This window comes from Podarcis cretensis, assembly GCF_951804945.1.
Source record: "Podarcis cretensis genome assembly, chromosome: 14".
Taxonomy (NCBI): domain Eukaryota; kingdom Metazoa; phylum Chordata; class Lepidosauria; order Squamata; family Lacertidae; genus Podarcis; species Podarcis cretensis.
The window spans coordinates 29,258,552-29,280,927 of NC_137183.1; the positions used below are offsets into that span (position 1 = coordinate 29,258,552).

The window sequence follows — 22,376 nt, forward strand, 5'->3', positions numbered from 1 at the left end:
CTAAACCACCCAAATAAGTTGGTTTTAAATATTTATATGCTGCCCAATAACCAATGTGCACTCCTGGCACTGCAGGCTCAAATTTTCTCTTCCATGAAACCAGGACACAAAATCTTAATTACTTCAATGGTGTAGAAAGACCAAAGGCTTCATAGGAGTTACTTGAGTAGAATATTTACAAACCTCCATTCACTTGACTTTTCCGCCTAACTCGAGAAATCTGTTTGTTAGGTTTTTCTCCTGTTCGAGGAGTGGATGTAATCAAGTTGTCATCTATATCACGTTCAGTTCTACTCCTCTTTGCAGGATGTTCTCTTTCATCCTTAAAGAATAAAGCATAAACAATTTATTATCTGATATGTAGGTTACTAACAAACTTTCTATGCCCTTTAAAAAAACTGATCCTCACTTTTATGCTCATGGTGGTGGCACTGTTAGCATCTACCACATTTTCGTTTCCACATCTCTCATTTCATAAAGTTCAGCTCTGTTTTGGCAGAAAATATGTCATAAAAGGCTGAAATAAAGGGGCCCTTCAGTTGAAAGCAAGTGAAAGCTGCACAGGTCCCATCCCCACCTGGGACAAAAGTGTGGTTGGGTGTGTTGGTTTCTTGTGTGTGCTCAAAGACTCAAGTTGGAACCTTCAAAGTCCAAGCTTTTGGTTTGTTTGTTTTTTAAAAGATATTCCTCGTACTTATACAGCTCTATAGAAAAATGCAATTATAGTAATTGTTACACTATAGGAGGGAAGGGAGAAATAGAAGGATCAAACTTCTTTCTTTTCAACACTTGTATTCTAAGATTTTAATACCTGTATGAGGACTGGCTGCTTTTTTACCTATATTTGAGGTACTACAAACTGAAATTCTCTAACAACCTAAAATGTTGCCTTTAAAAGTCTCCCAAAATCACTGCTTGGAGCTTTGTGGAAAGTTATTACTGGGAAACACATGGCTCTACTAAAGTATGAGCTTTTTACAAAATGTCCTGCATTCTTGTGTGAAACAAGAATAGGGTGGATGAGGAACTTTCTCTCTTGAGATAATCTCAATTAAAGTCTGCTCCATTGTCACCAACCTGAATGATGGAAATTTCCCTGGAAGTTTCCATTCTTATCACTGAGAAGACATACTGAATCACTTTTCCAGCACCCTGGGAGGAATTCATCTGCACACTCTTCTTATTGTTCCATCAACAAAATGACCTCTTTTCTCCTCCCACTGTGTGCTGTTCTGGGAGTTCCCTCCAGAGAAGATTGGGGGAGGGGCAGGCAGGAGAGGAGGGAAGCCCCTTCCTGCTAGCATTTGCATTGGGGGTTGCCTGTCCTTGTATTACATCATTCCTACACCAACTACATTGATGTTTATTTCCAGGTTCAATTTAATGTGCTGGCATTGATCCTTAAATCCCTAAAACATTTGGAGCCATGTTAGATGAAGGTCTGACAGCTCTCATAATAACCTACTTGAGATTAGCTTTATGAAATAGCAAGGACAGAGCCTTTTCAGTGGTGGCCCCTTGTTTTTGTAATTCCCTTCATAGGGAACTTTACCAAGTCTGCTTTCTTGCTATCTTTAGGATTGCTTCCCCACCTGCTTATTTCAGTAGCCTTGCAGCTTCAGGCCACTCACTGGATCTTATTTTGCATGGGAAGCTTGCCCCCCCCGCAAAGTGAACTAGAATTCTAAGGCCATGCTAGCTTTGTTGTGCCAATCCCCTTGAGAAATCTCTCTATCCCTTCATGAAGTGGCAGTCTAGCTATCCCTAATATGAGCACTAGATGCCCCAGCCAACACAACTGGTAGGGCCACTCCACACACAGGCCTTAGTGGACATGTTAAGATTTATTCTGTAAGGTCCAGTTTCTATTCTGGCATCATGTTTACAATTTTGGTTCAAAGGGACCAACATTTATACAGGTATAAAGGAGAATTCCTGGATGCCAAGATCCAAGTTTAGGGTAAGTACTCTTTTGGTGAGAGAACCCTAACAGAGATTTGAAATCACAAAACATGCAGCAAAGTAAAGTGTGGAAATACAAGCTGTAGAACCTTAAAATGTGCCAGTTAAAGTGAGTATCAAATTGTCCCCTTAAAAGGCTTTTTTCCAAAGTTTCCCACTGGCATACAAAAACACCACACATTTGGTAAGTTAAAAACGGCTTACTTATAAACACTCCAAATGTCAGATTCATGTGCTTTTCCATAAAGCATTCAGAAAAAGTCACAGGAAGTAAAACTTACCTTAGTTACAGAGTGGTGAAAGTTCCTTGGTTACTGGTATAGGAAATCAAGAGTGGCTTGTGAGAGCCATGCAGTCTGAGCTGGAGCAACCAACTCAAAACTCTTCACATGGGAGCTTCTCGGGTAGACCCTTCCAAGTTGAGCGAAGCTGGGCAGGACAGCTTGCTCTACGGTCTTAACCCCTTCATGCATTAATTAGACTTAAGCATGTTGGTTATGTGATGCTGCTTATTCCACAGACAACTCATGTGTTTACATTTCTTTTTCTTGTGAATTTTTGTGGTTTTAAAACTTTTTTGTGTAAATCCCTTTTGGGAAGACTGTGGTGATAAATATTCCATAGATAGATTAGCATGATCAAAATATTTAAAGCTTACCTTTGGGGTGCTTCCTTTAATAAACTTTTTGATTGAAGATAATAAGCCTGTTTCATTTTTCTGAGTTTTTCCTCCCCCAACAGGTAAGCTCTCTTCTACATCTGAGTACTTTCTCTTCACCCTCAGTGGACGCTGCGTGTGATTTTGATTTGACTGCTGAGAAGCTTTCCGCGTTCTCAGCCTCATTTTGTTGGTATCACATGTAAAACTGTAAGAGAACAAGCACATAACATTAACTAAAGCCTAAGAAGTACTAATCATCTATGGTTTTATAGCACTTTCAATAATTAATCCAAAGCAGGGGTAACTGTTTTCTTTTTTAACTAAGTATTTTATTTATTTAAAATAAATAAATGAAAAGCCACATGCACAACTGGTTTCTAGCTCCCTAAAATGCTAAGGCTGGCATGTAGGAATTTGAAAATTCAGCCATTCCTGGATAAAGAACATATGTTTGAGTCTCCTACACACTATTTGATCAATATCAAGACATGAGAACTTGAGGGGTCAAGTACCCATCTCATTATTCAGGTGAGCCATATTTTCAAAGGGGACATTAGCACATGCTCATGCAAATGTTGCTATTTGCAACATTTCTATCCAGAATCTCAACATGCCTTTCAGCAGGACTCTTCATGGATGCTGCTCTGGAGTAGGTCTTCTAGCAAGAAAGGGGCAGCCATTCAGCACTGAGAAATCTAAAGGATGCAGTTTATGATTCTACTCTCACAAAAGAAAAGCCTACCCCATACTTTGGGCATAGGGCCTGTCTGACTCTCAGAGATCAGTATACCTAACGGTTGTAGAAAATTTCATGGGTTTCTAAAGAAGAAGTTAAAGCATCATCTCCCCATTGCCATGACAAGTTAGCCACTGAAGAAAACAAGGCAGGCTCCTTCCTGCAACTTTTCTGCTCTGACCTGGAACAGGGTCATTGGTCTTACTGGCTCTTTTCCCTGAAAATAAGTTCAGCATGACCAAGAGATGGAAGTACGGAACTGAATAAAAAATTATTTTCTCTCATTTATGTGCATTAGGATGCATACTGACAAGCCCAGTCTATCCCAGCAGAGCACAAAGAAAAATACCAGGCAGTTTATTTGTTTGCTGCATTATCACTGTGCAAATTAAGGTGTAAAACAGCCATGTCCTAATCACATTCTAATTGAACACTTATGTTTGAGAGGGCAAATGGAATATGTTACTTTGTACATCCATATTTGCAAAAGGGTAATTCAGTGACTGGCACCTGAACACACACCATATCAATTTCCAGCTGTCCTACACACTTCCTGCATGGCTAGAGGCAAGCCACAACCTGTCAGATCCTCTGCTTACCATCTGGGGAACAAGTATGTTTGTGTGGCCCACCAGAGGGAGGGAGAGGAAGTGAGCTTTCACTAATGTTTATAAGCTGCTAACAAACAACAATGAGGAGGGAGACAAGTCTGCTAAACTCAAAGTGCCCTGTGCGAAAGGTATCTAACTTTGCCAAAGTTAACAAACCAGTAAAAATATTACATCATGAAAACAGTATGCTTAGGTAAATGGGTTTCCATTTGTCAGTGTTGATAACTTCAACTTCTACATTTATAAAACACAGGACTACTCTGTGAACTGATTTTCTCTAACAATTGTGGTTGTTGTTTAGTCGTGTCTGACTCTTCGTGTCTCTAACAATAAAAGCCTTAATTAGGTATAATGTCAATAAAACTGCTAAGAATCACCACCCATAAACAGAGCTGTGAAATCTTAACCAGGTAAAATGAAACACGAAGGTGTAGTCTTGCCTTAATTGTTACTTTCCATTTGAAGTAGCTAAGATAAGGAGCATACAGTTTCATGCTGAAACTCTTTAATTTTAAGTTAATTTAAAAGAAGCAGTTATTGCATGTGTGTGGGGAGGGGGCGTTAGGGGAGGAGTAGTACATCGTGCTCTTTCTGCGGTAGTTTGTCCATGTTTGGTCCTCACCCTGCACTCAGCTTTCACCAAGGTGGTGCCAAGTGTATTGCTCTGCTTTCCTTTGGACCACATCAGCAAGCTAGAGAGGGGGTTCTTATCATCTGGGCCCAGGACCTCCATACACACTGCCAAGGCTTGTGCCCTGGGGAGGTCACTTCAGTGCTCCTAGCACAGTGGTTTGATTTAACTCTCAGAGGCGTTCTCCATTGTCTCTCAACAACAGAGTGCATTACCCAATTATAAAATGTGCCTTGGGAATTTTGTTAGGATATTATTAACAGGGCAAGATCCAAGCAATGCCAAGTCTTTTAATGTCCCATTTGTTTCAACAGGACAGTGTTATCCAAAACAATTCCATTGGAATTAATGAGGCTTCCAGGTGTTTGTTGGAATGTATCCTTAGTTTGGGGAAAACCTGAGGGGAAACATATTACCAGTCCTCTATCCAAAAAGTGTGAAAGGGAACACTGCACTTCTTTACAGAAAGCGATAGAAGGTAGGCTGCAAACGTGCACACAGAGTAAATGTTTTTGAATGGGAGATTAGGTGTCTATATTGAGAGAGCATGAGCGTTATCCTCTAAGCTGCAGTTCATTTAACTGGGCCGACTGCTAGTGCCAGAGAGTCTTTGGCTTACTTCACATCCTGGCTATCAAACCTCAGTTATAAATATCCTTAATGGACTTAGCAACAGGTACCTAGAATCCTATTGATGACAGAAGTTTGTTTTCCCATTACCTGATGCACCCAGAACAAAAGTGCTGTTTTGACTTGAATTGCACACAAACAAAACACAGAAGAATCAGCACAACATTAAATATTTGTGCTAAAGGAACATGTTCACTCAATTCAGACATTTACTGGTAGCCCACCATGCTGAAGGCGATTGATTCCTCACAGAAGTTTTATGCCTTTAACAGATATATGACAGGCAGAAATTCAACTGCTGCAGCATTCCCTTCCACAGCAATGCATATATAGCACTAGTTAAAGGCTGATAAGCCTGAAATTTTAATGGGAAACACAAGACAAAGAAGAACTGCCTGATCTGAGACGGTACCTCATGCTCTCTTCCTATGGGACACAGTAGTGAAGTGTGTGCAGTGAATTCCAGGTTCTATCAGATCTGAGCTGCTTTCCATAATTAGACAGGAGGCTTCCTTTTTGGCTTGCCAAAAGTTTGGAGCAGCGCACTAGCAACCAACAAAGAATGTTGCTACCTGCACAACTCTAAGAAATGCTAGAAAATCAGATAATAGTGACAGATGGCAATAAAGAGAGCTGCATCAAGATGGGGAAATGTGTAAAATATTTTTTCCATATAATGAAAGGCATACAGAACTACTGTATTTACTCGAATCTAACGATCATCTTTTGGGGCCAAATTACTTGGTGAAAATTAAGGTGCGCATTAGATTCAATGGAACATTTACATTCGCCAGCAAACTTTTTTTGGTTTCAAGGTTCTGAAAATTGAGATGTGCATTAAATTTGATGGCATATTAGACTCAAGTAAATACAGTATTATTTGTTATATACAAATGTGAAATTCCCTTCCTATAAAGAGTATGAACACCTTTCAGAAACATATCCTTTTCAACAGGCTATAAGATTGGACCCAAACTAGTAAAAATACTTTTTCTAACACCCCCTTCCATAACATTACAAGAAAAGCCTTTTTTATCTGCAGATGTGTTTGCAGTTTGTGTCTCACAAACACTGAGCAGAGTTCTAAGAGGCCGATCAATCAGCAGGAGTTCGGAAGTCGTGTTGTAATTGGCAGCTGTTGCTGCCTGTCACTCTAGAATTGTGTATTTCAGCCCACCAAGCATAGATGTGTGGAGGCTGGAATTGGGAGGCATGAAGCAATGTTTCTATGAATATGCCAAGTCATACAAAGCTGATCCCTAAAACATGACACTCGATAAATTTTGACAGATGCTACAGGTACATCAGTGGCAGGATAGAGTCAAACTGCCTGCTTTTCCTAAGAACATGGGTTTGAGTTGGAAGGGCAAATATAGTCCCAACTGGAGCTCCATCTAGACTGCCTGTGATATATCAAGAAGTGTAGTGTGGTTTCTGCTTGAAGTGGAAATAGCTACACCTCCAGTGTAACACCACACATATTTCACTGTAAGCTTCACTCACTTTCACAACACAGAAACACAGCAACAACTGCCCATATGCCAATTCATGTCTAAGTCCAGACCTGGCCAATGAAAGGATGCGTTGAAGCTGCATCAAATTGAAAAGAACAGGGCTTCAAGCATTAATCAATTTAATTGAACATTCATCAACCAATGAAGCGAGCAGGAGGGCTTTAAATTGTTGGTGCAAGACTGAATGACATTTTAAAAACCAAATCCGTTTTGACTCTTTTTATTTAAAACGAGTGCGACATAGCATTTTCTACTAGTGATGATGAAAAAGCTGTTAATTAAACTCTAATTTATCTATATTTCCTTCAATATCCACAAAAACACTATTTGTAATATCCAAATGTAAATAGATTTAATCCATCTATTGACATTAAGATGATTAGACAATTAAAAACTTTGGACAGCAGCAAGTATGATTCCACAAGAAAGAAATGGGTTGAGATGAGTTTTACATTATCATATTCTTGTACACTTCCCCCCTCCCCCACCAAGAATTTTAAGATCCTGCACTGACAATTCACAAAACTTTGTTAGGTTGCAATGCCTAAGTCCAATGAACTCAGCAGGGCTTCCTTTTGAATAGATATGTGCAAGACTGAACTGTTAGTGGCTTATAGGTTTCAGCAAAACCTGTGCAGTTCCTGTTGGGATTCTGGAATGAAACAGCTGCTCCTGGAGACATTAAGCTCTCTGGATTTATAATCCATAGCACTGGACATGCAGAAGCCTATTTTTGGAAGTAATTTTCCTCTTGTTTCAAAGCTGATGTAGTATAGCCAGACTGCTAAAAACTTCCTGAATGTGCCCTTTAGGTTTTTCATGGGAAGTCATGACCCTAAATAATAATTTTATTGGCATCTTTAATTGCTTACCTCAGGCACGTTTGTAATTTTAAGCAAAACAAAGTAATTATAAGACTTAACTGGCTTGATTTTTGTGGTTCCCAGGCATTTATTCTTACACTATAAGCTTTATCAGCCAGTAATTATTTCTGCCTACTATTTAACACTTGGTAGGCCTACTACACAACACACAAGTAGGAAGAGTCCTGAAATGGTGTGGGAGCCAGTGCAAAGTTACCTTAGGCAAGGACTTGCTGCTATCTGAATTGCAGCATCTTTATGGAATGAATGCAAGAATCACTGTCCTGGGTTTTGCTGGGTTTTGTTAACGGTCAGGGGTACCTTTACCTTTTTAATGAAGAATTAGAGAAAAAATGTTTTTAAAGGGTTTTGGGGTACTATCGACCTCTAAAACAGTTTGTAGTGATATTAAGGGAAGTGAAATGTCTACTATGAAAATGGACAAAATATTCTATTTTCACCCTTCGTGTGACTTTCACACAAGTCCACAAGTCACTTTCTTACAAGGACCACTTCTGGTCTAAGATTCTACAGAGATATTTAGAAATATCTAAAATATTAAACATAATTTTGTGGAGTTCTTTTGACCCTGGCAACTTATGTATATGGTGTTTCAGTATTATCAGTCTGAATTCTCTATGGTAAGCAGAAGTGACCCCCAAAGCTGTAAGAATAAGGCATACTTTTCTTCAAGTAGTCTCTCTCTCTCTCTCTCTCTCTCTCTCTCTCTGTGTGTGTGTGTGTGTGTGTGTGTGTGTGTAAGAACCACATGGCAATTTATAGCCTCAGGAATATCTAGAGAATGAAGTTGCAGAAGAATAGCACAAAAGTGTTTTCATTTTTTGTATCACTTTTGGGATATTTATTTATAATAACCTCCAAACACTAACGGGTAGTTAATGTCTAGCCCACTGTGCAAGTATAAAAAATAAGTCTAGTCTATTGTGACCGACCAGAATGTTAAAAATAATTTCCTTACTCTAAAGAGATGAAAACCTGTCCAACTCATTCAAGTCTCATTCTGTGATGTTGTTGTCTGTTACCATCAACTGGAAGTTTAAATAACCTCTAAAATTTAACAAAGCCACTCTTATCTTTTTTGAAGATTTGCTTATGCCCAGAGTGCCTACTACTGGAGGCAGGTATTTGTTCTTCCCATGCAGCAGCAGCAGCAGCACACTGAATGGAGAAAAATAAAACAGGCAGCAGCACCTGTTAAATGGCAGCAATTTGGGGAAAAGACAATGCAGAGTGTTGTGGCAACTTAAAGGCTTAACAGTTTTATTATTATATAAGCTTCCATGGGCTGCAGCCCATTTCCATCAGATACAAAAACTGTTCTCTTTGAATATTATACACACATATACAGAGAGGGAAATTATAAACAGTAGGGCCTTGAAATGCAGGAAGGCTATCACATATCTCTGTAAAGCTAAAATGTACTGTATATGAGATACACACACACACACACACACACACACACACACTTCACAACAGGAGTAGTTTAAATAGTAACCAATTGAAAAGCTACAGACACTACCCCCCAAAGGGTAGTGAAGCATCATAGAACTGTAGAGTTGAAAAGAACCCACTGCAATACAAGAATCTCAGCTAGCTCATACATGACAGATGACCATCCAACCTCCAAGGAAAGGGAGTCCACCGCCTTTCAGGGGCATCTGTTCCACTGTCAAACAGTTCTTACTGCCGGAAAATTCTTCCTGATGTTCAGCCACCTCTGATTCCCCTGGCTTTCCACCCACTTTTAAATAATATTAGTCATCTGTATGATGTGGCGAGGTGGAGAGCCAGGGGTCTTTAGATGTTATTATTTATTAAATTTATTAAACATTTTCAAACATGACCAAAAAAACCACAAAAAGTATTCTAAGCAAAAAACAACACATACATTAAAACCAGATTTTTTTAAAAAAAAAACTTGTCTAAAAGATAATTTTATTTTTTTAAAGCTAGATTAAAACATTCCACTATGCAACAAGGCCATAGATAATTAAAAGCCAAAGGCCTGGTGGAAAAAGTTTGCATTTCCTTAACAATATGCTCACCCATGCAAAAAGACCTGGTGTCTAAAGCCAATTAATCTTAAGTAATCCATCAGATTCTACATCAATCTTGCCTCCACCTTCTCCCCAAAAGAAAACAGTCTGCAAAGTTCTAAAAGTAGCATGACTTATGGGGAAAACTGAGTGGAAACTAAAAAATGTAATTCATCAGAGACAAATGCAAAGCTCTGCACATAGTGAAGCAAACATATATTCACAAACAGTAATAAGATGGGAGATACAGTCATACCTTGTGTTGTGTCCACTTCGTGTTGCGTCTTTTCGCGTTACATCCCGTGGCAACCCAGAAGTACCGGAACAGGTTACTTCTGGGTTTCGCCACTCACGCATGCGCAGAAGCACCAAATTGTGCTTCGCGCATGTGCAGAAGCACCATATTGCGCCACGTGCCTGTGCAGATGCAGCACTTCGAGTTGTGGGCATTTCACATTATGGACGGGCCTCTGGAACAGATCCCGTCCATAACACGAGGTACCACTGTACCCTGCTTGGAAACAGCACATATGAAAAGGCTGCAAAAGGCCTACTGTGATTTTAGGCTGCATTAATCGAACCACAGTTTCCAAATAACAAGAAGCAACAGTTCCACTTTATTCTGCATTATTCACACCTCATCTGGAATTTTATGTCCATTTCTGGGCACTTTAAAAAGGGGTGTGGTACACTGGATTGGACTTTCAGGGCTGCTGTCATTTTGTTGTATGGAATTCATGTTGGCCTGTTTTGATATTACTGCTTAACTTTGATTTTATGTATTTCTACTCTGGGATCTTTCAGCAAAGGCAGACTATAAAAATGGCAAATTTTAAAAAACCATCAAACACATTTCCAATCTATGCCTAATCATCAACTTTTTAGATGACTTTGACCAAGCCAAATAAATTATACTCCGCTCAAACTATATTTTAAATGTTAAATGGGATTACTAATTACCTGTCTCATATGACTCAGTGGCAATGTTCATAAGGCTATAACCATGGTCTAGCACACGTTTCGGGAAGCTAAGGAGCCCCCTCTATCGAGTCTCTGGCCACACCCCTTCTTCTCAAGCCACACCTCTCACAAGCCCTATTTCTGTAGTCTCCTCAAGTGTTTGATTGGCTGGAATGTGTCCTTGAACTGTGATTGCATGGATGAAAATATGTGAAGGGGTGGGAAGAGACACTTGTAGAAACCTCTGACTTTGTATGGCTGGAATGTAGCCTACTCTACAAAGGAAAGAGTAGCATCCTTTGCCCCACCTACTTTTGCCTCTGGCATCCAGACCCTACAATTTTTTCCACAAGAGAATGTGGCCCTCAGGCTGAAAAAGCCTCCCCGCCCCTGCTTTAGCATGATGTGCACAAGATGGAACAATCCCAACAGTGGCATCATCAGCCCACATGGCCTGGAAAATTACTCAGACTGCATTTTGCTTCACTCTCCCTGAATCTTATGACAATAAACTCAGGTTAGTTTAGCAAGACAACTTCATAACCCATGGTTTGGAATTAGCTTGTTCTAAAACTGGCAGGAGCTTGCTATAAAACATAAGCCAAACAAGAAGAAGCTGAGATTCAGGGACAGTGAAACAAAACAGTCAAAATTGTTTTCCATGCTGTGATAAGGCAGCAGAAAGGAGAGAGCGATGCAGAAGGCCGAGGTTCATCCCAGCTCATGCACATCATGCTAAACCACAGTTAAGTGCAGGAGTTGCCAACAATTTTGAACTCACATGCACCAGTAAGTGGTCAGTGAATATGTACAAGGAGGGTAGGGTTAGCTCTTCCCTCCTTGCGCTGCCCTCCTTATCATAATAATGCACCCCCACAGCCTGACACACAGCTATTTGGGAGCTAGGGCAGGCTGGCTTACACACGTAGGATGGTGTCTGGGGGTGAGCCTCTGCCAGAAGCTGCTCTAGGAGAGTCAAACATTCAATGAAATAGGGAAAATGACTGGGCCTTCAGCAGTGTGTAGGGGCAAAAGGAGAGTAAAAAAAAAAAAACTGGCAAGAAACATTTGGTGGTTTACATGTACCGACGAGCTGCCCATTTGCAGTCTTGTAAAATGTGTAACTGCAGCCTATGAAGTAATTATTGGACAGTACCTACCATACTATGCAGTGTGAAATAAAAGATACACGAACATTTTTAGATTAAATAAGGAAGTAGTTATTTCACATTACTGAAGTGAAATAACTCTTACAAAATATAAGCTAGGAAAGATATGTAGAGATGTTATGGGAGCCCCGCAGCTTTCAGCTTCCATGACCAGTAATAATTATTCAATGATCAAGAAAGGGCACAAAGGGGGCACAAAACTAGGATTAGGGATCTTTTCAGAAGCTACATCTATTTTGGCGGGGACGGGGACCATCATCCTCTGGCAATCATATATGTAACTTTCTTCAAGGTCATGTTTAAACCTCATAGCTTGTTGTCCTAACTGTTCTGTAGAAAGTGACAACATTTTTTAAATAATACGTTAACACTACAATGAATGTATATCTATCCAAAACAAAAACATAGTGTAAGAATGAACCCTCAGGCCCAAAGACATCGAGCAACTTGTCCTTGAGGTCACACAGCATAACATTAATTTGACTCAGCTCAACTGGTTGCTGGTCATACTTCCTACTAATTTCATTAAAACTAGTTTCCAAATAAACACACTTAATACTACAGCCTAATGGAATTTTGTATTAAAAGCTAAGTCACTGATTAAATAAGGACCATTGAAAGCACACAGTCTAAAATAATTGTAGGAATACTACTTTGTACAAATTACAGATAGGTAGCCGTGTTGGTCTGCCATAGTCAAAACAAAAAAAATTCCTTCCAGTAGCACCTTAAAGACCAACTAAGTTAGTTCTTGGTATGAGCTTTCGTGTGCATGCACACTTCTTCAGATACACTTCTTCAGTGTATCTGAAGAAGTGTGCATGCACACGAAAGCTCATACCAAGAACTAACTTAGTTGGTCTTTAAGGTGCTGCTGGAAGGAATTTTTTTTACTTTGTACAAAGTACATCATGAAAAATGTATATGCCTGAATCAGACTTGCCTCTTCTTAAACACAATAACTATATTGGTCTAACTTGTCAAAATGCAATATAGAAAAGTTATTATTTACACATGGCATCTATTCTGCTCGTAACTATTTCCTTGGGAGTCAAGCTGAACTGAATGAAAACAGTGCGGGGAGGGCAAAAGAAGAAGATACATGTTTTGTTTTCACACATTCAAAGATCTAAAATTAAACTAAAATTGTGGCACAACAATTTTCTAATGAAATGAGCGTTTCCCCCCAAAATATATACAAAGGCTTCATTTGGACTATGTCTGAACATTATGTGAACAAACCTCCCGTCCCCAGTGTGGTCATGAAGAGATCTGCTGACGTCACTTCCATTTTCAATATACCATAGCATGAAGTTGACTAGTTTCAGTAAACCATAGTTAAGACTACCCAGTTTGCCCAGTTGCAGTTAGAAACAGAACAAACGCTTCCCATTTCCTCCACACATCCACACCAAAGGAGAGAGGAATCCATGAGACCGAGGCTCATTCACAAAACACTACATCATTGGTTAGTGTGATATCCAAATGAGGCTAAAGTGTACCTCCAATTCTCTCCAATACAGTGGTACCTCAGGTTAAGAACAGTTTCAGGTTAAGAATGGACCTCCAGAATGAATTAAGTTATTAACCCGAGGTACCACTGTACTTATTGATGTAGCATATAGAATATTCAATGTCACCACTGCATTTTAATATGATGGCTGTTTGTTTTTATTTGCTTTTATTGTGTAAAATGTTTTGAAGACCTCTACTGTAGTTGGAAAGGTGGAATATAATTTTTTTTTTTAAATGACAAAGTGTATGGTTCTCTCACCAAGTAAATTATTTATCTTGCTGTGATCCTAAAGGTTCAATTTGGATTAAATGCATGATATATTAATATAGTGGTACCCCGGGTTAAGTACTTAATTCGTTCCGGAGGTCCGTACTTAACCTGAAACTGTTCTTAACCTGAAGCACCACTTTAGCTAATGGGGCCTCCTGCTGCTGCCGCGCCGCCGGAGCACGATTTCTGTTCTTATCCTGAAGCAAAGTTCTTAACCTGAAGCAATATTTCTGGGTTAGCGGAGTCTGTAACCTGAAGCGTATGTAACCTGAAGCGTATGTAACCCAAGGCACCATTGTAATTAAAATAAGTATTTTTACTAAATTGCTTCCCCATTTAAATCTACAACAGCATTTATATTAGCAATTCAGAAGTAGAATATATTGCTACATAACTGATAATTAATTGCAATACAGCGATCATGACACTCGTATCACTCTGTTCCATATAGCTGATCACACAAGTTATCATACATCAAGGTCGGACTGCTGCAATGTGCTGTACACAGGACTGCCATTTTAATTATATGTCTTGTCATTACAGTTGACTCAAAATGTTTCATCCTGCTGTTGAGAGAGGTCCATTACTTGGAGCATGCAACTCTGTTGCTACTTCAATCCACAGTGCTCCGAATGCAATTCCAAGCCCAAACTTGGTTACCTTTAAACCCCTATATTAGGGTTGCCATATTTCAAAAAGTAAAAACCAGAACACCCCAAAAGTTGTTGAGGAAACCACCAAAATTGTGGAACTTGTTGTATATATAAGATATATCTGGTGAGTATGAAGGACAAGGCCTTCTTGGTGATGTCACCCTTGGGAAGCCAGTTCAGTGCTGCCACCCCCACTACCACTTTCCCGGTTTTGTTGTGTTCAGACATATGTTTGATGTTATCCAATCTCCGAAGTAATGGTTTATCAAGGTGCTATTTTGGTTTTCTGGTGTTTGTTTAAACTGATTATTTTATTTTTGGATTGTAATTTTATTATGTTTTGTGAGCTACCTTGGAGGTCCTATGTGGTGCACCCAAACAGCATTTAAATATATTTAAAGAATAAAACACCATTGCCCCCAAATGAAACAAACTTAGTAGATTCTCCTAGACCCTAAGAGGAAACATCTTATGAAAGCCAATACTATCCAAATGGACTGACTTCAGAAGTCTGGTTGAGAGATGCTCTGTAGTCTCTGGCAAATGTTTTTTTTATCATTTTTTACCAGAGGGAAAGGCTGAAAGGACAGTAACATTGGCTTCACCCAAGCTAGAGCACAGGCAAAGAGCTCTTTGATTTCCTCATTCCTAATGTAAGTGTAAATAGAGGACTTGGCAGGCACCACCTAATGCGCCTTATCCATTCATGATACAGGAAGACATGGCAAAATGATTTTTAATCCCTCCCTTCCACATTAACTTCATGGAAAGCTCTATCAAAATTTTCATTCTTACACACCTTACTTCCTTTTGCTAGTTTCTTAGTTAATGCACTGGAATGAGAAACTGATGTGCATATTGAGAGGGCAGCCTGAGATAGCCTGGGGTAAAAGAACAAAACTGTTTATCCCTACCATAGGCACAAATATGAAGTTCAAAGTCAGTGAATAGCAATAAGGAGCAACATGGGGGGCGGGGGGGGGGAGAGAAGAGAAGAGAAGAGAAGAGAAGAGAAGAGAAGAGAAGAGAAGAGAAAAGGGATCAGTCACAAAGCCATAAATCTGGAAGAACAACTTTATAATCTCATGCATAGGTCAGACTTAACAACCGTAATTTGAAACTTATTTCCTCATTTTCAGAGTTTGTATTTCTTCACCAAACATGAAGAAAGCTCACCCAAAATGTTACCGTAAGCTATACTGAATTTGAGAGAGCCACTCAATAATAATGACAATGCAAGACTATTCGTTTGGGACTGTATTTTTATTTCCTTCCCTACATATATATATCCATTCAATTAGGTCACATGCTGCTTGAGAAAAGCCACTCACAGAAATGGGTCTGGAAATTTCCAGGGTGCCTGGACACCTAGGTATCAAAGGATTTCATGCTGCAAACTCTGATGGCCCTTCTTGAATATTTTGTTCAGGTTTCTGGGTTGTTGAGATATTTTTCCAGACCTGCTCCAGAGGAGACTAACATTTGGAAAACTGAAGTGTCATGGAACTGCTGAAAACGACAAGCCAAATATGAGGCCAGGAAAGTTTGTTTACATATATCCAACAACAAATTTATACTGTTTACCGATTAATATTGTATGCACATTTCAAACAAGTCTGCATATTCTTGAAACAGTAACAATGTCTCTGTTTCAATCATCCAATGACTTCACTGTGCATGCATACACTGACCATTCTGAAGGATCTTCCACATACTTCACATAAGGTTTAATGTCTACCTAGCAATGTAAAAATATGCTTTCCTATAAATTATTTAGTCCTGGTGTGCAAACACCTTAAAGTCATTAAATATGTGAGAAAGAAGCTTCCTCATGGTCTACCACTGAAAACCAGTAAAATGCAAATTATTGCAGGTACAGTATATTGAAAATATGATATCACACCTGCCCTGCCAATTATAAACTTTGGCACCACAAGTGCTACTCTGAAGAATGACAACTTTGTTTCAATATATTTGCAAGTAGTACATACCCAGTATCATTTCTCTTTTCATGTACAAGATTTGAATTGAAAAAACTGAAGCTGCTCCTGGTTTTCAAAACCCACAACTAAAAGACCAGGACAAGACAAATACATTACCAGGCTTCTACAGGAAAAGGGAAACGGTCTCTCTCAAATTGGGATGTGGAATAAGACGTTTGAAACTGTAATGCAGTAGATTTATCAATGAAGCCTCATTGTATCCTAAATGGAATCTGGCAGGGAGAGGCTGGGGAATGGAGTCCCTGACTTCAATAGGCTCAGGTTGGCAATGAGATGCTATGTGAGGAAGAGGAAAGATTTGTTGAGTGGATGCAACCCAATGAGGTGGGGATTCACAAAATTTGAAAAACATTGGAGCAGCAAAGAATTTCATAAACCAGAACCACACTCCACCTGCAAGGAGAAACCACCCACCACTAAATAATGGCAATAAAATGGGATGTATCAGAGCAATGATGCCACATAGGGGTTCTACTCAGAGTAGACCCACTAAAACCAATTAAGCAGGCAGGCAAGATACATCAGGGTGGCTGTTAGCTGCCCTGGGCGTCAAATACAGAAAGGTGGCTTACAAACTCTTATTAACAAAACAAACAAATCCTGCATGTCCCAGAGAATGTGCTCAGCTAGGAAACAAGACACCATGTGGAAGCAAACAAGGAAGTAGCATCACTAACCATCCAGCTGCCAGTTTGCAGGGGACATATGCCCCATGCCCTCTGGAAAGGGCCCCAGCTCACCTCCTGCTTTACTTCAGGGGAGGAGCTACAGCTCAAGGAGCAGTGCTTCTGCTTTGTTTGCAAAAGGTCCCAGGGTCAATCGCTAGTACAGTGGTACCTCGGGCTAAGAACTTTACTTCAGGATGAGAACAGAAATCACGCGGCGGCGACGCAGCGGCAGTGGGAGGCCCCATTAGCTAAAGTGATACCTCAGGTTAAGAACAGTTTCAGGTTAAGAACGGACATGTAGAACGAATTAAGTTCTTAACCTGACATACCACTGTACAGTGGTACCTCTGGTTGGGGACACGATCCGTTCTGGGGTGCCGTTTGCACCCCAAAAGGTCCGTAACCAGAGCGGCGCTTCTGCACATGTGTGAAGCGCGATAGAGAGCTTCTGCGCAGAACGCTTCTGCGCATGCAGAGAAACCCGGAAGTGAACATTTCTGGGTTTGCCACATTCTTAACCCGAAAAAACGCAACATGAAGCGTTCGCAAGAAGAGGTATAACGGTATCTCCTGTTAAAAGGACCACATCAAATGATAGAGAAAGGACTCTGCCTGTGATCCTGGACAGCCACTGTCAATCAAAGCAACTAATAATGGGCTAGATGGGCAAATGATCTGCTCTAGTATAAGGCCATTTCCAGTGTTAGAAACTGAGATACGAAAGCTAGGAGCCAAATTAAGGTTACCAGATTTTTTTTTCAATGAATCCGGGGACACTTTTCAACTTCTCACTAAATATATGGATTTTGTCAGGGGACTGATTTGTAAATCTGAGGACTGTCCCCAGGAAACCAGGACATCTGGTAACCTTAAGCTAAATGGCACCTTAAACCTAGGTTATGGGTGCAACAACAGAATGTCTAATGTACTTTTTTATAGCAAGAATACAAAGCTGAAAATGAATAAACTGCAGATAAAATATTGTGTTCATTTTTTACATGATCTAGTCCTTCCCCTGCCCACCCCCTAATATTCTTAAGAGGGTCTCTTCCCCAGTCTTCAGAGAGTAGCTGGAAATGGGGAGGCAGAAAAATGTCCTCCTTTCCCTCCACTCTGCAGTTTAAATCTGAAATCTTAGGCACAGTACTGCGCCCAGAGCTCAGAAACTGCTTGCACTAATGAAATTCCCTGTCGCAAATGCGCCTAGAACAATGGGAGTTTCAAACACTGACCATTCCCCAATTTGCCCAAACCTACACCCTCATCCTCGGAAAACCTTATGGCTCTATTCTTCTCACGCCCCTTGTTCTGCCCTCACCCAACATTTGACCCTACCTAACTTCCCATCTCCACCCCAAGACGGGACTAGATCCTTGCCATTTCCCTATCTTTAATTGTTGGGGCAGGAGGAAGAGCTTTACAGTAGGCAGATGCCACATAAGGGGCTCCAACAACTACTACACATTCCAATGACTACCCACACTCACACTCACCTCTCTCTCACACACACACCCCTTTGGGATGCACAGCAAATTTGGTTGACCAGGGACTACAAATTGTGGCTGACTAATAAACCTAGCCAAAATCTGAAAAGCCCCCAAAACTATAACTCTAAAAGTAATTCTCTGATGCAAAAGTGGAAGCTCAGGAGAAGAAAGAATATGCCCATTTCACTGAAATGAAGTTTGTTTTCTATGTAGGCAATGCTTTATTACAGACAGGAAAAGTAGCACTCAAGGGTGTTCATTCTTCTGTCACCCATGTACGACATTTATTAAAGCATCACAGGTGTTCGGTACCTCCATTCTATCATGTGCAGATGAGATACAACTATCATACTTCACAGGGCTACCATTAAATTAAACCAGTAACTTACAGTTTCATTTCTGTGAGCCATTTTCCATTCAAAGCCCTTTGTTTACACTAATAATTAACCTTTGCAGCACCAGCCCTTTGTAATAGATTGGAAATAAATATTACTATTTTTGTTCAATACAAGCTAGCAGTAATTAATGCTCACAACCTTCTAGGGAAAACAGGAGTCAAACTAGTGCTGTACTCATATATCAACAAGAGATGCCACTTTCTTTAAATTTCTCAAAGATTTATTTTTCATGAGGTCTTTGACTTGGCTCCCTTGTTCCTATGTCCTATAGTGTTCTTCACCAACTGGGTGCCCTTCTGGTTAGAATCATAGAATCATAGAGTTGGAAGACACCACAAGGGCCATCGAGTCCAACCCCCTGCCAAGCAGGAAACACCATCAGAGCACTCCTGACATATGGCTGTCAAGCCTCTGCTTAAAGACCTCCAAAGAAGGAGACTCCACCACACTCCTTGGCAGCAAATTCCACTGTCGAACAGCTCTTACTGTCAGGAAGTTCTTCCTAATGTTTTGGACTATAACAAAAAAAAAAATGGTTGTTTTGGACTATAACAAAAAAAAATGGTTGTTTTGGACTATAACAAAAAAAGGGAGCTGTGGTACAAAACTTCTGGAAAACACCAGGTTGCCCAGCTGCAATTAAACCTGCAACCAAGCTTAAGCCATTGCAACAACCGCTTATTCCTTCCCCGTTTATCTCACCTGCCCTTCCCCTGCTCTCAATGTATCAAATTTTAGATTGTAAGCTCCTCAGGGCATGTCTCCCTAAAGCACCACAGGCACTGACAGTGTTATATAAATAGCAATAATAAGAAAGTGAATCCATAAACAAAGTTGGAGTTGTAAACTCCCGTATTAGAAACTCAGCACTTGGGAGTATTATTAGTTTAGAATTCGGCAGACACATTCAAGCACTGTGCTTTGATACTATTTCCACCACAAGCCATGGGCAGGTGAAGCACTGCGGATGCCAAACAGGTAACTACATTCATTCAGATTTAATTGCCCAAATACTGAGAGCAACAGGCAGCCTCAGTGCAGAGTTGTATAAATTTGTTCAGCAACACAATCTGATAATTCCTACTATTTTGATGCTGCTGATGGATGAGTAAAACATACCACTTGACTCCCAGTCCCCATAAACCATATATTGTTGTACTGACTGATGTGAATACTCTTTATCTCCATAATAATAGCTTAGCTACTTGAGTTCAATGAAATATTGTCTCACTTTTCCTATCAAAGGACCCCCAATTGCTTTATCCTTGGTATGCGTTTGGCAGACAAAGCCACATCCAAAGCATCACTGGCAGGTACTTGGTTGCCTGGGCACATTCTTCAGTGCCATTGTGAGCAGTCAAAATTTGTCCTACCCCAGCAGAGGTATGGCCCCTTAGCTTAGAACATGCCACAAGTCACTAAGGATTTGAACTTAATTCTATGGCCAAGACAAAAACCTCTCCCCACAGTCTCAACAAATACATTAAAAAGGAACACTGGGTAGCCCCACATTGGACATTCCTAATAAACAATTAGAGAGATGAAGGGCAACCACAGACCAGGAGTATAATACATGGCTTAAAGGAGCTTCCCATGCCTGAATAAATTCCAAATGACTCACAAAAATGTTATGTCAGATTCTGAGTGGGGAGACCCAGGTTCAATTCCACCACTCAGTGAAGCTCCTTGGGTGACCTTGGGCCAGTTACCCTGTCTCAACTTAACCCTCCTCACAGGGCTGTTGAGAAGCTAAAATTATAAATGTTGCCTGGAGTTTTTTTAAAAGGAGCCCAAAATGCATATATTAATATACCTTCCATATTAAGCAGCAGATCCACAATACACTCCTCAGCATGACAAGTCCCACACCTGGTTGCGTATCAAGTGCTTAGGCACAGAGCATAGGAAGCTGTTTGATACAAAGTCATACCACTGGACCACCTGCCCACACAGACAGGGAGCAGTGACTCTCCAGGGTGGCATGCAAGAGACCATCCCAATCCCACCTGAGATGTGACTGGGAACTGAACCTGGGACATTTTGCATGACAAGCAGGCTTCGCAGGTGTGTTCAATGGCTAATCCCCAGCCACAAATCCCAGGCAAGAAGGCCAGTGTTACCATCGGGGTGGGGTGGGGTGGGGTGGGGTGGGGGGTGCCTGGGGCATCTAGCCCCAGGGCCTTCCAATCTTCATCCAACACAAGAGTCCAACAACGCCTAAGGATCCATTCTGCTTGCCTGCCTGCTCTTGCTGAGGCTTTGCACATGCTCTGGGGCAATCTCCCTCTCTCCCCCGCCCCATTCCAACACACTCGTCTAGGGCCTGACCACAAGCAGGAGGCGTGCGCGAGTGGAGCTCTCAGCGCCAGTCCCACTCGCAAGCATGCAGGCAGGCAGGCAGGCAGAGAGAGAGAGGACGCAAGCGCCTCGTTCGGGTGCTGCTGCTCCTCCTTCTGCGGCGCCCCCAAAACAAATCCAACTCGCGAGTAGATACAGAGAGAGAGAGAGAGAGAGCCCACCCCGGAGGAGGAGCAGCGCGGGCGGGAAGGCGAGCGCGGAGAGGGAGAGAGAAGCTCCCGCTCGCTCGTTTACTCACTCGCCCGCCCCCCTCCCGCGCTCGCCTCGTGAGTCACTCGGGCGCGAAGGACCCCCCTCGCCCCTCCCCTCCGGCCTAGGCCCGACCAGGGAGGGGGGCGAGCCCGGAGACCCCTCCTTCCTCTCTCCCTTCCCCCGCGGCGGCAGCTGAGGGGCCCGCGGCGCTCCCCGCCTCCTCCCGCTGCCTTCCCTGTCCCCTCAGAAGTCGCCCAGGGCGGCGTCGCGGCGGCGGTTACCTGTGAGGCGCTGAGAGAGATGAGGGGGTGAGGAGGCGGCGGCTGTGGCGAAGGGGGACGTCCCTCACTTCTCCCGCCGCCTTCGTCGTCGCCTTGGTCGTCTCTGCTGTCCGTCAGGTGTCCGGCTACCCCGGCGGCAGGGCCGGGCCTCCCGCCACCTTGGTCGCACGAAGCAGCACCGCCGCCGCCGGGGGCTCCGTAGCCGCTCAGCAGCCCCGGCAGCGGCCAGTCGCCATTTCCCGCCTACCGACCTGCTGCACCGCACGGAAGGACCCGGATGATGACGGGAGGAGGAGGAGGAAGGAGGGGGCAGCAGCGAGAGAGGGAGGAGGCGCCTTGCTTGCCTGCCTGGGCCGTCGCAGTTACTGCGCAGGCGCACTCCGCGCGCGCGCACGCCAGGCTAGCCCCGCGGGCGGGAGGAGCGGTTCCTGAGGGGAATCGGTTCTCCGGCTGTGAGAGGAAGAGGGAAAAGGGAGGAGAGCAGCCAGCTGAGGAGAAGGGGAAGAAGGCGCCCTCAGGCAGCTCGAGCTGGTGGGGTCCTGCGTCTCCCAGAGAAATGCATTCTGGCCGCCGCCGCCGCCAAGGCACTCTGCACATGCTCGGGTGAACTTGCTCAACTCGCACAAGCCTCGCCTCCAGGGAGGGAGCGGCTGCTTTTGCTGTCTGTGGGAGGCCGCCCAGCGCCGATGGACTGGCGAGCGAGAGGCAGCAGGACCACCCCGGCCGGGGGAGGCAGTCGGCACCAGGACAGGGACC

At 42.2% G+C, this 22,376-nt stretch overlaps 1 protein-coding gene across 2 annotated transcripts in view; it reads right to left on the reverse strand.

Annotated features, from left to right (window-relative positions):
* The window catches only part of CTDSPL2 (CTD small phosphatase like 2), a 40,033-nt gene extending 18,173 nt beyond the window's left edge, over positions 1 to 21,860 (reverse strand). The window contains exons 1-4 of one of the 2 annotated variants that reach the window (XM_079953602.1): positions 21,621 to 21,860; positions 15,565 to 15,742; positions 2,621 to 2,828; positions 184 to 322 (exon numbers count right to left, since the gene is read on the reverse strand). In XM_079953602.1, the coding sequence (XP_079809728.1) occupies positions 184 to 322; positions 2,621 to 2,806 (325 nt within the window). In that variant the 5' untranslated portion in view covers positions 2,807 to 2,828; positions 15,565 to 15,742; positions 21,621 to 21,860. The remainder of the gene's footprint in view (positions 1 to 183; positions 323 to 2,620; positions 2,829 to 15,564; positions 15,743 to 21,620) is intronic. The other variant, XM_079953601.1, reaches the window with a different exon arrangement.
* Positions 21,861 to 22,376: the final 516 nt, after the last annotated feature.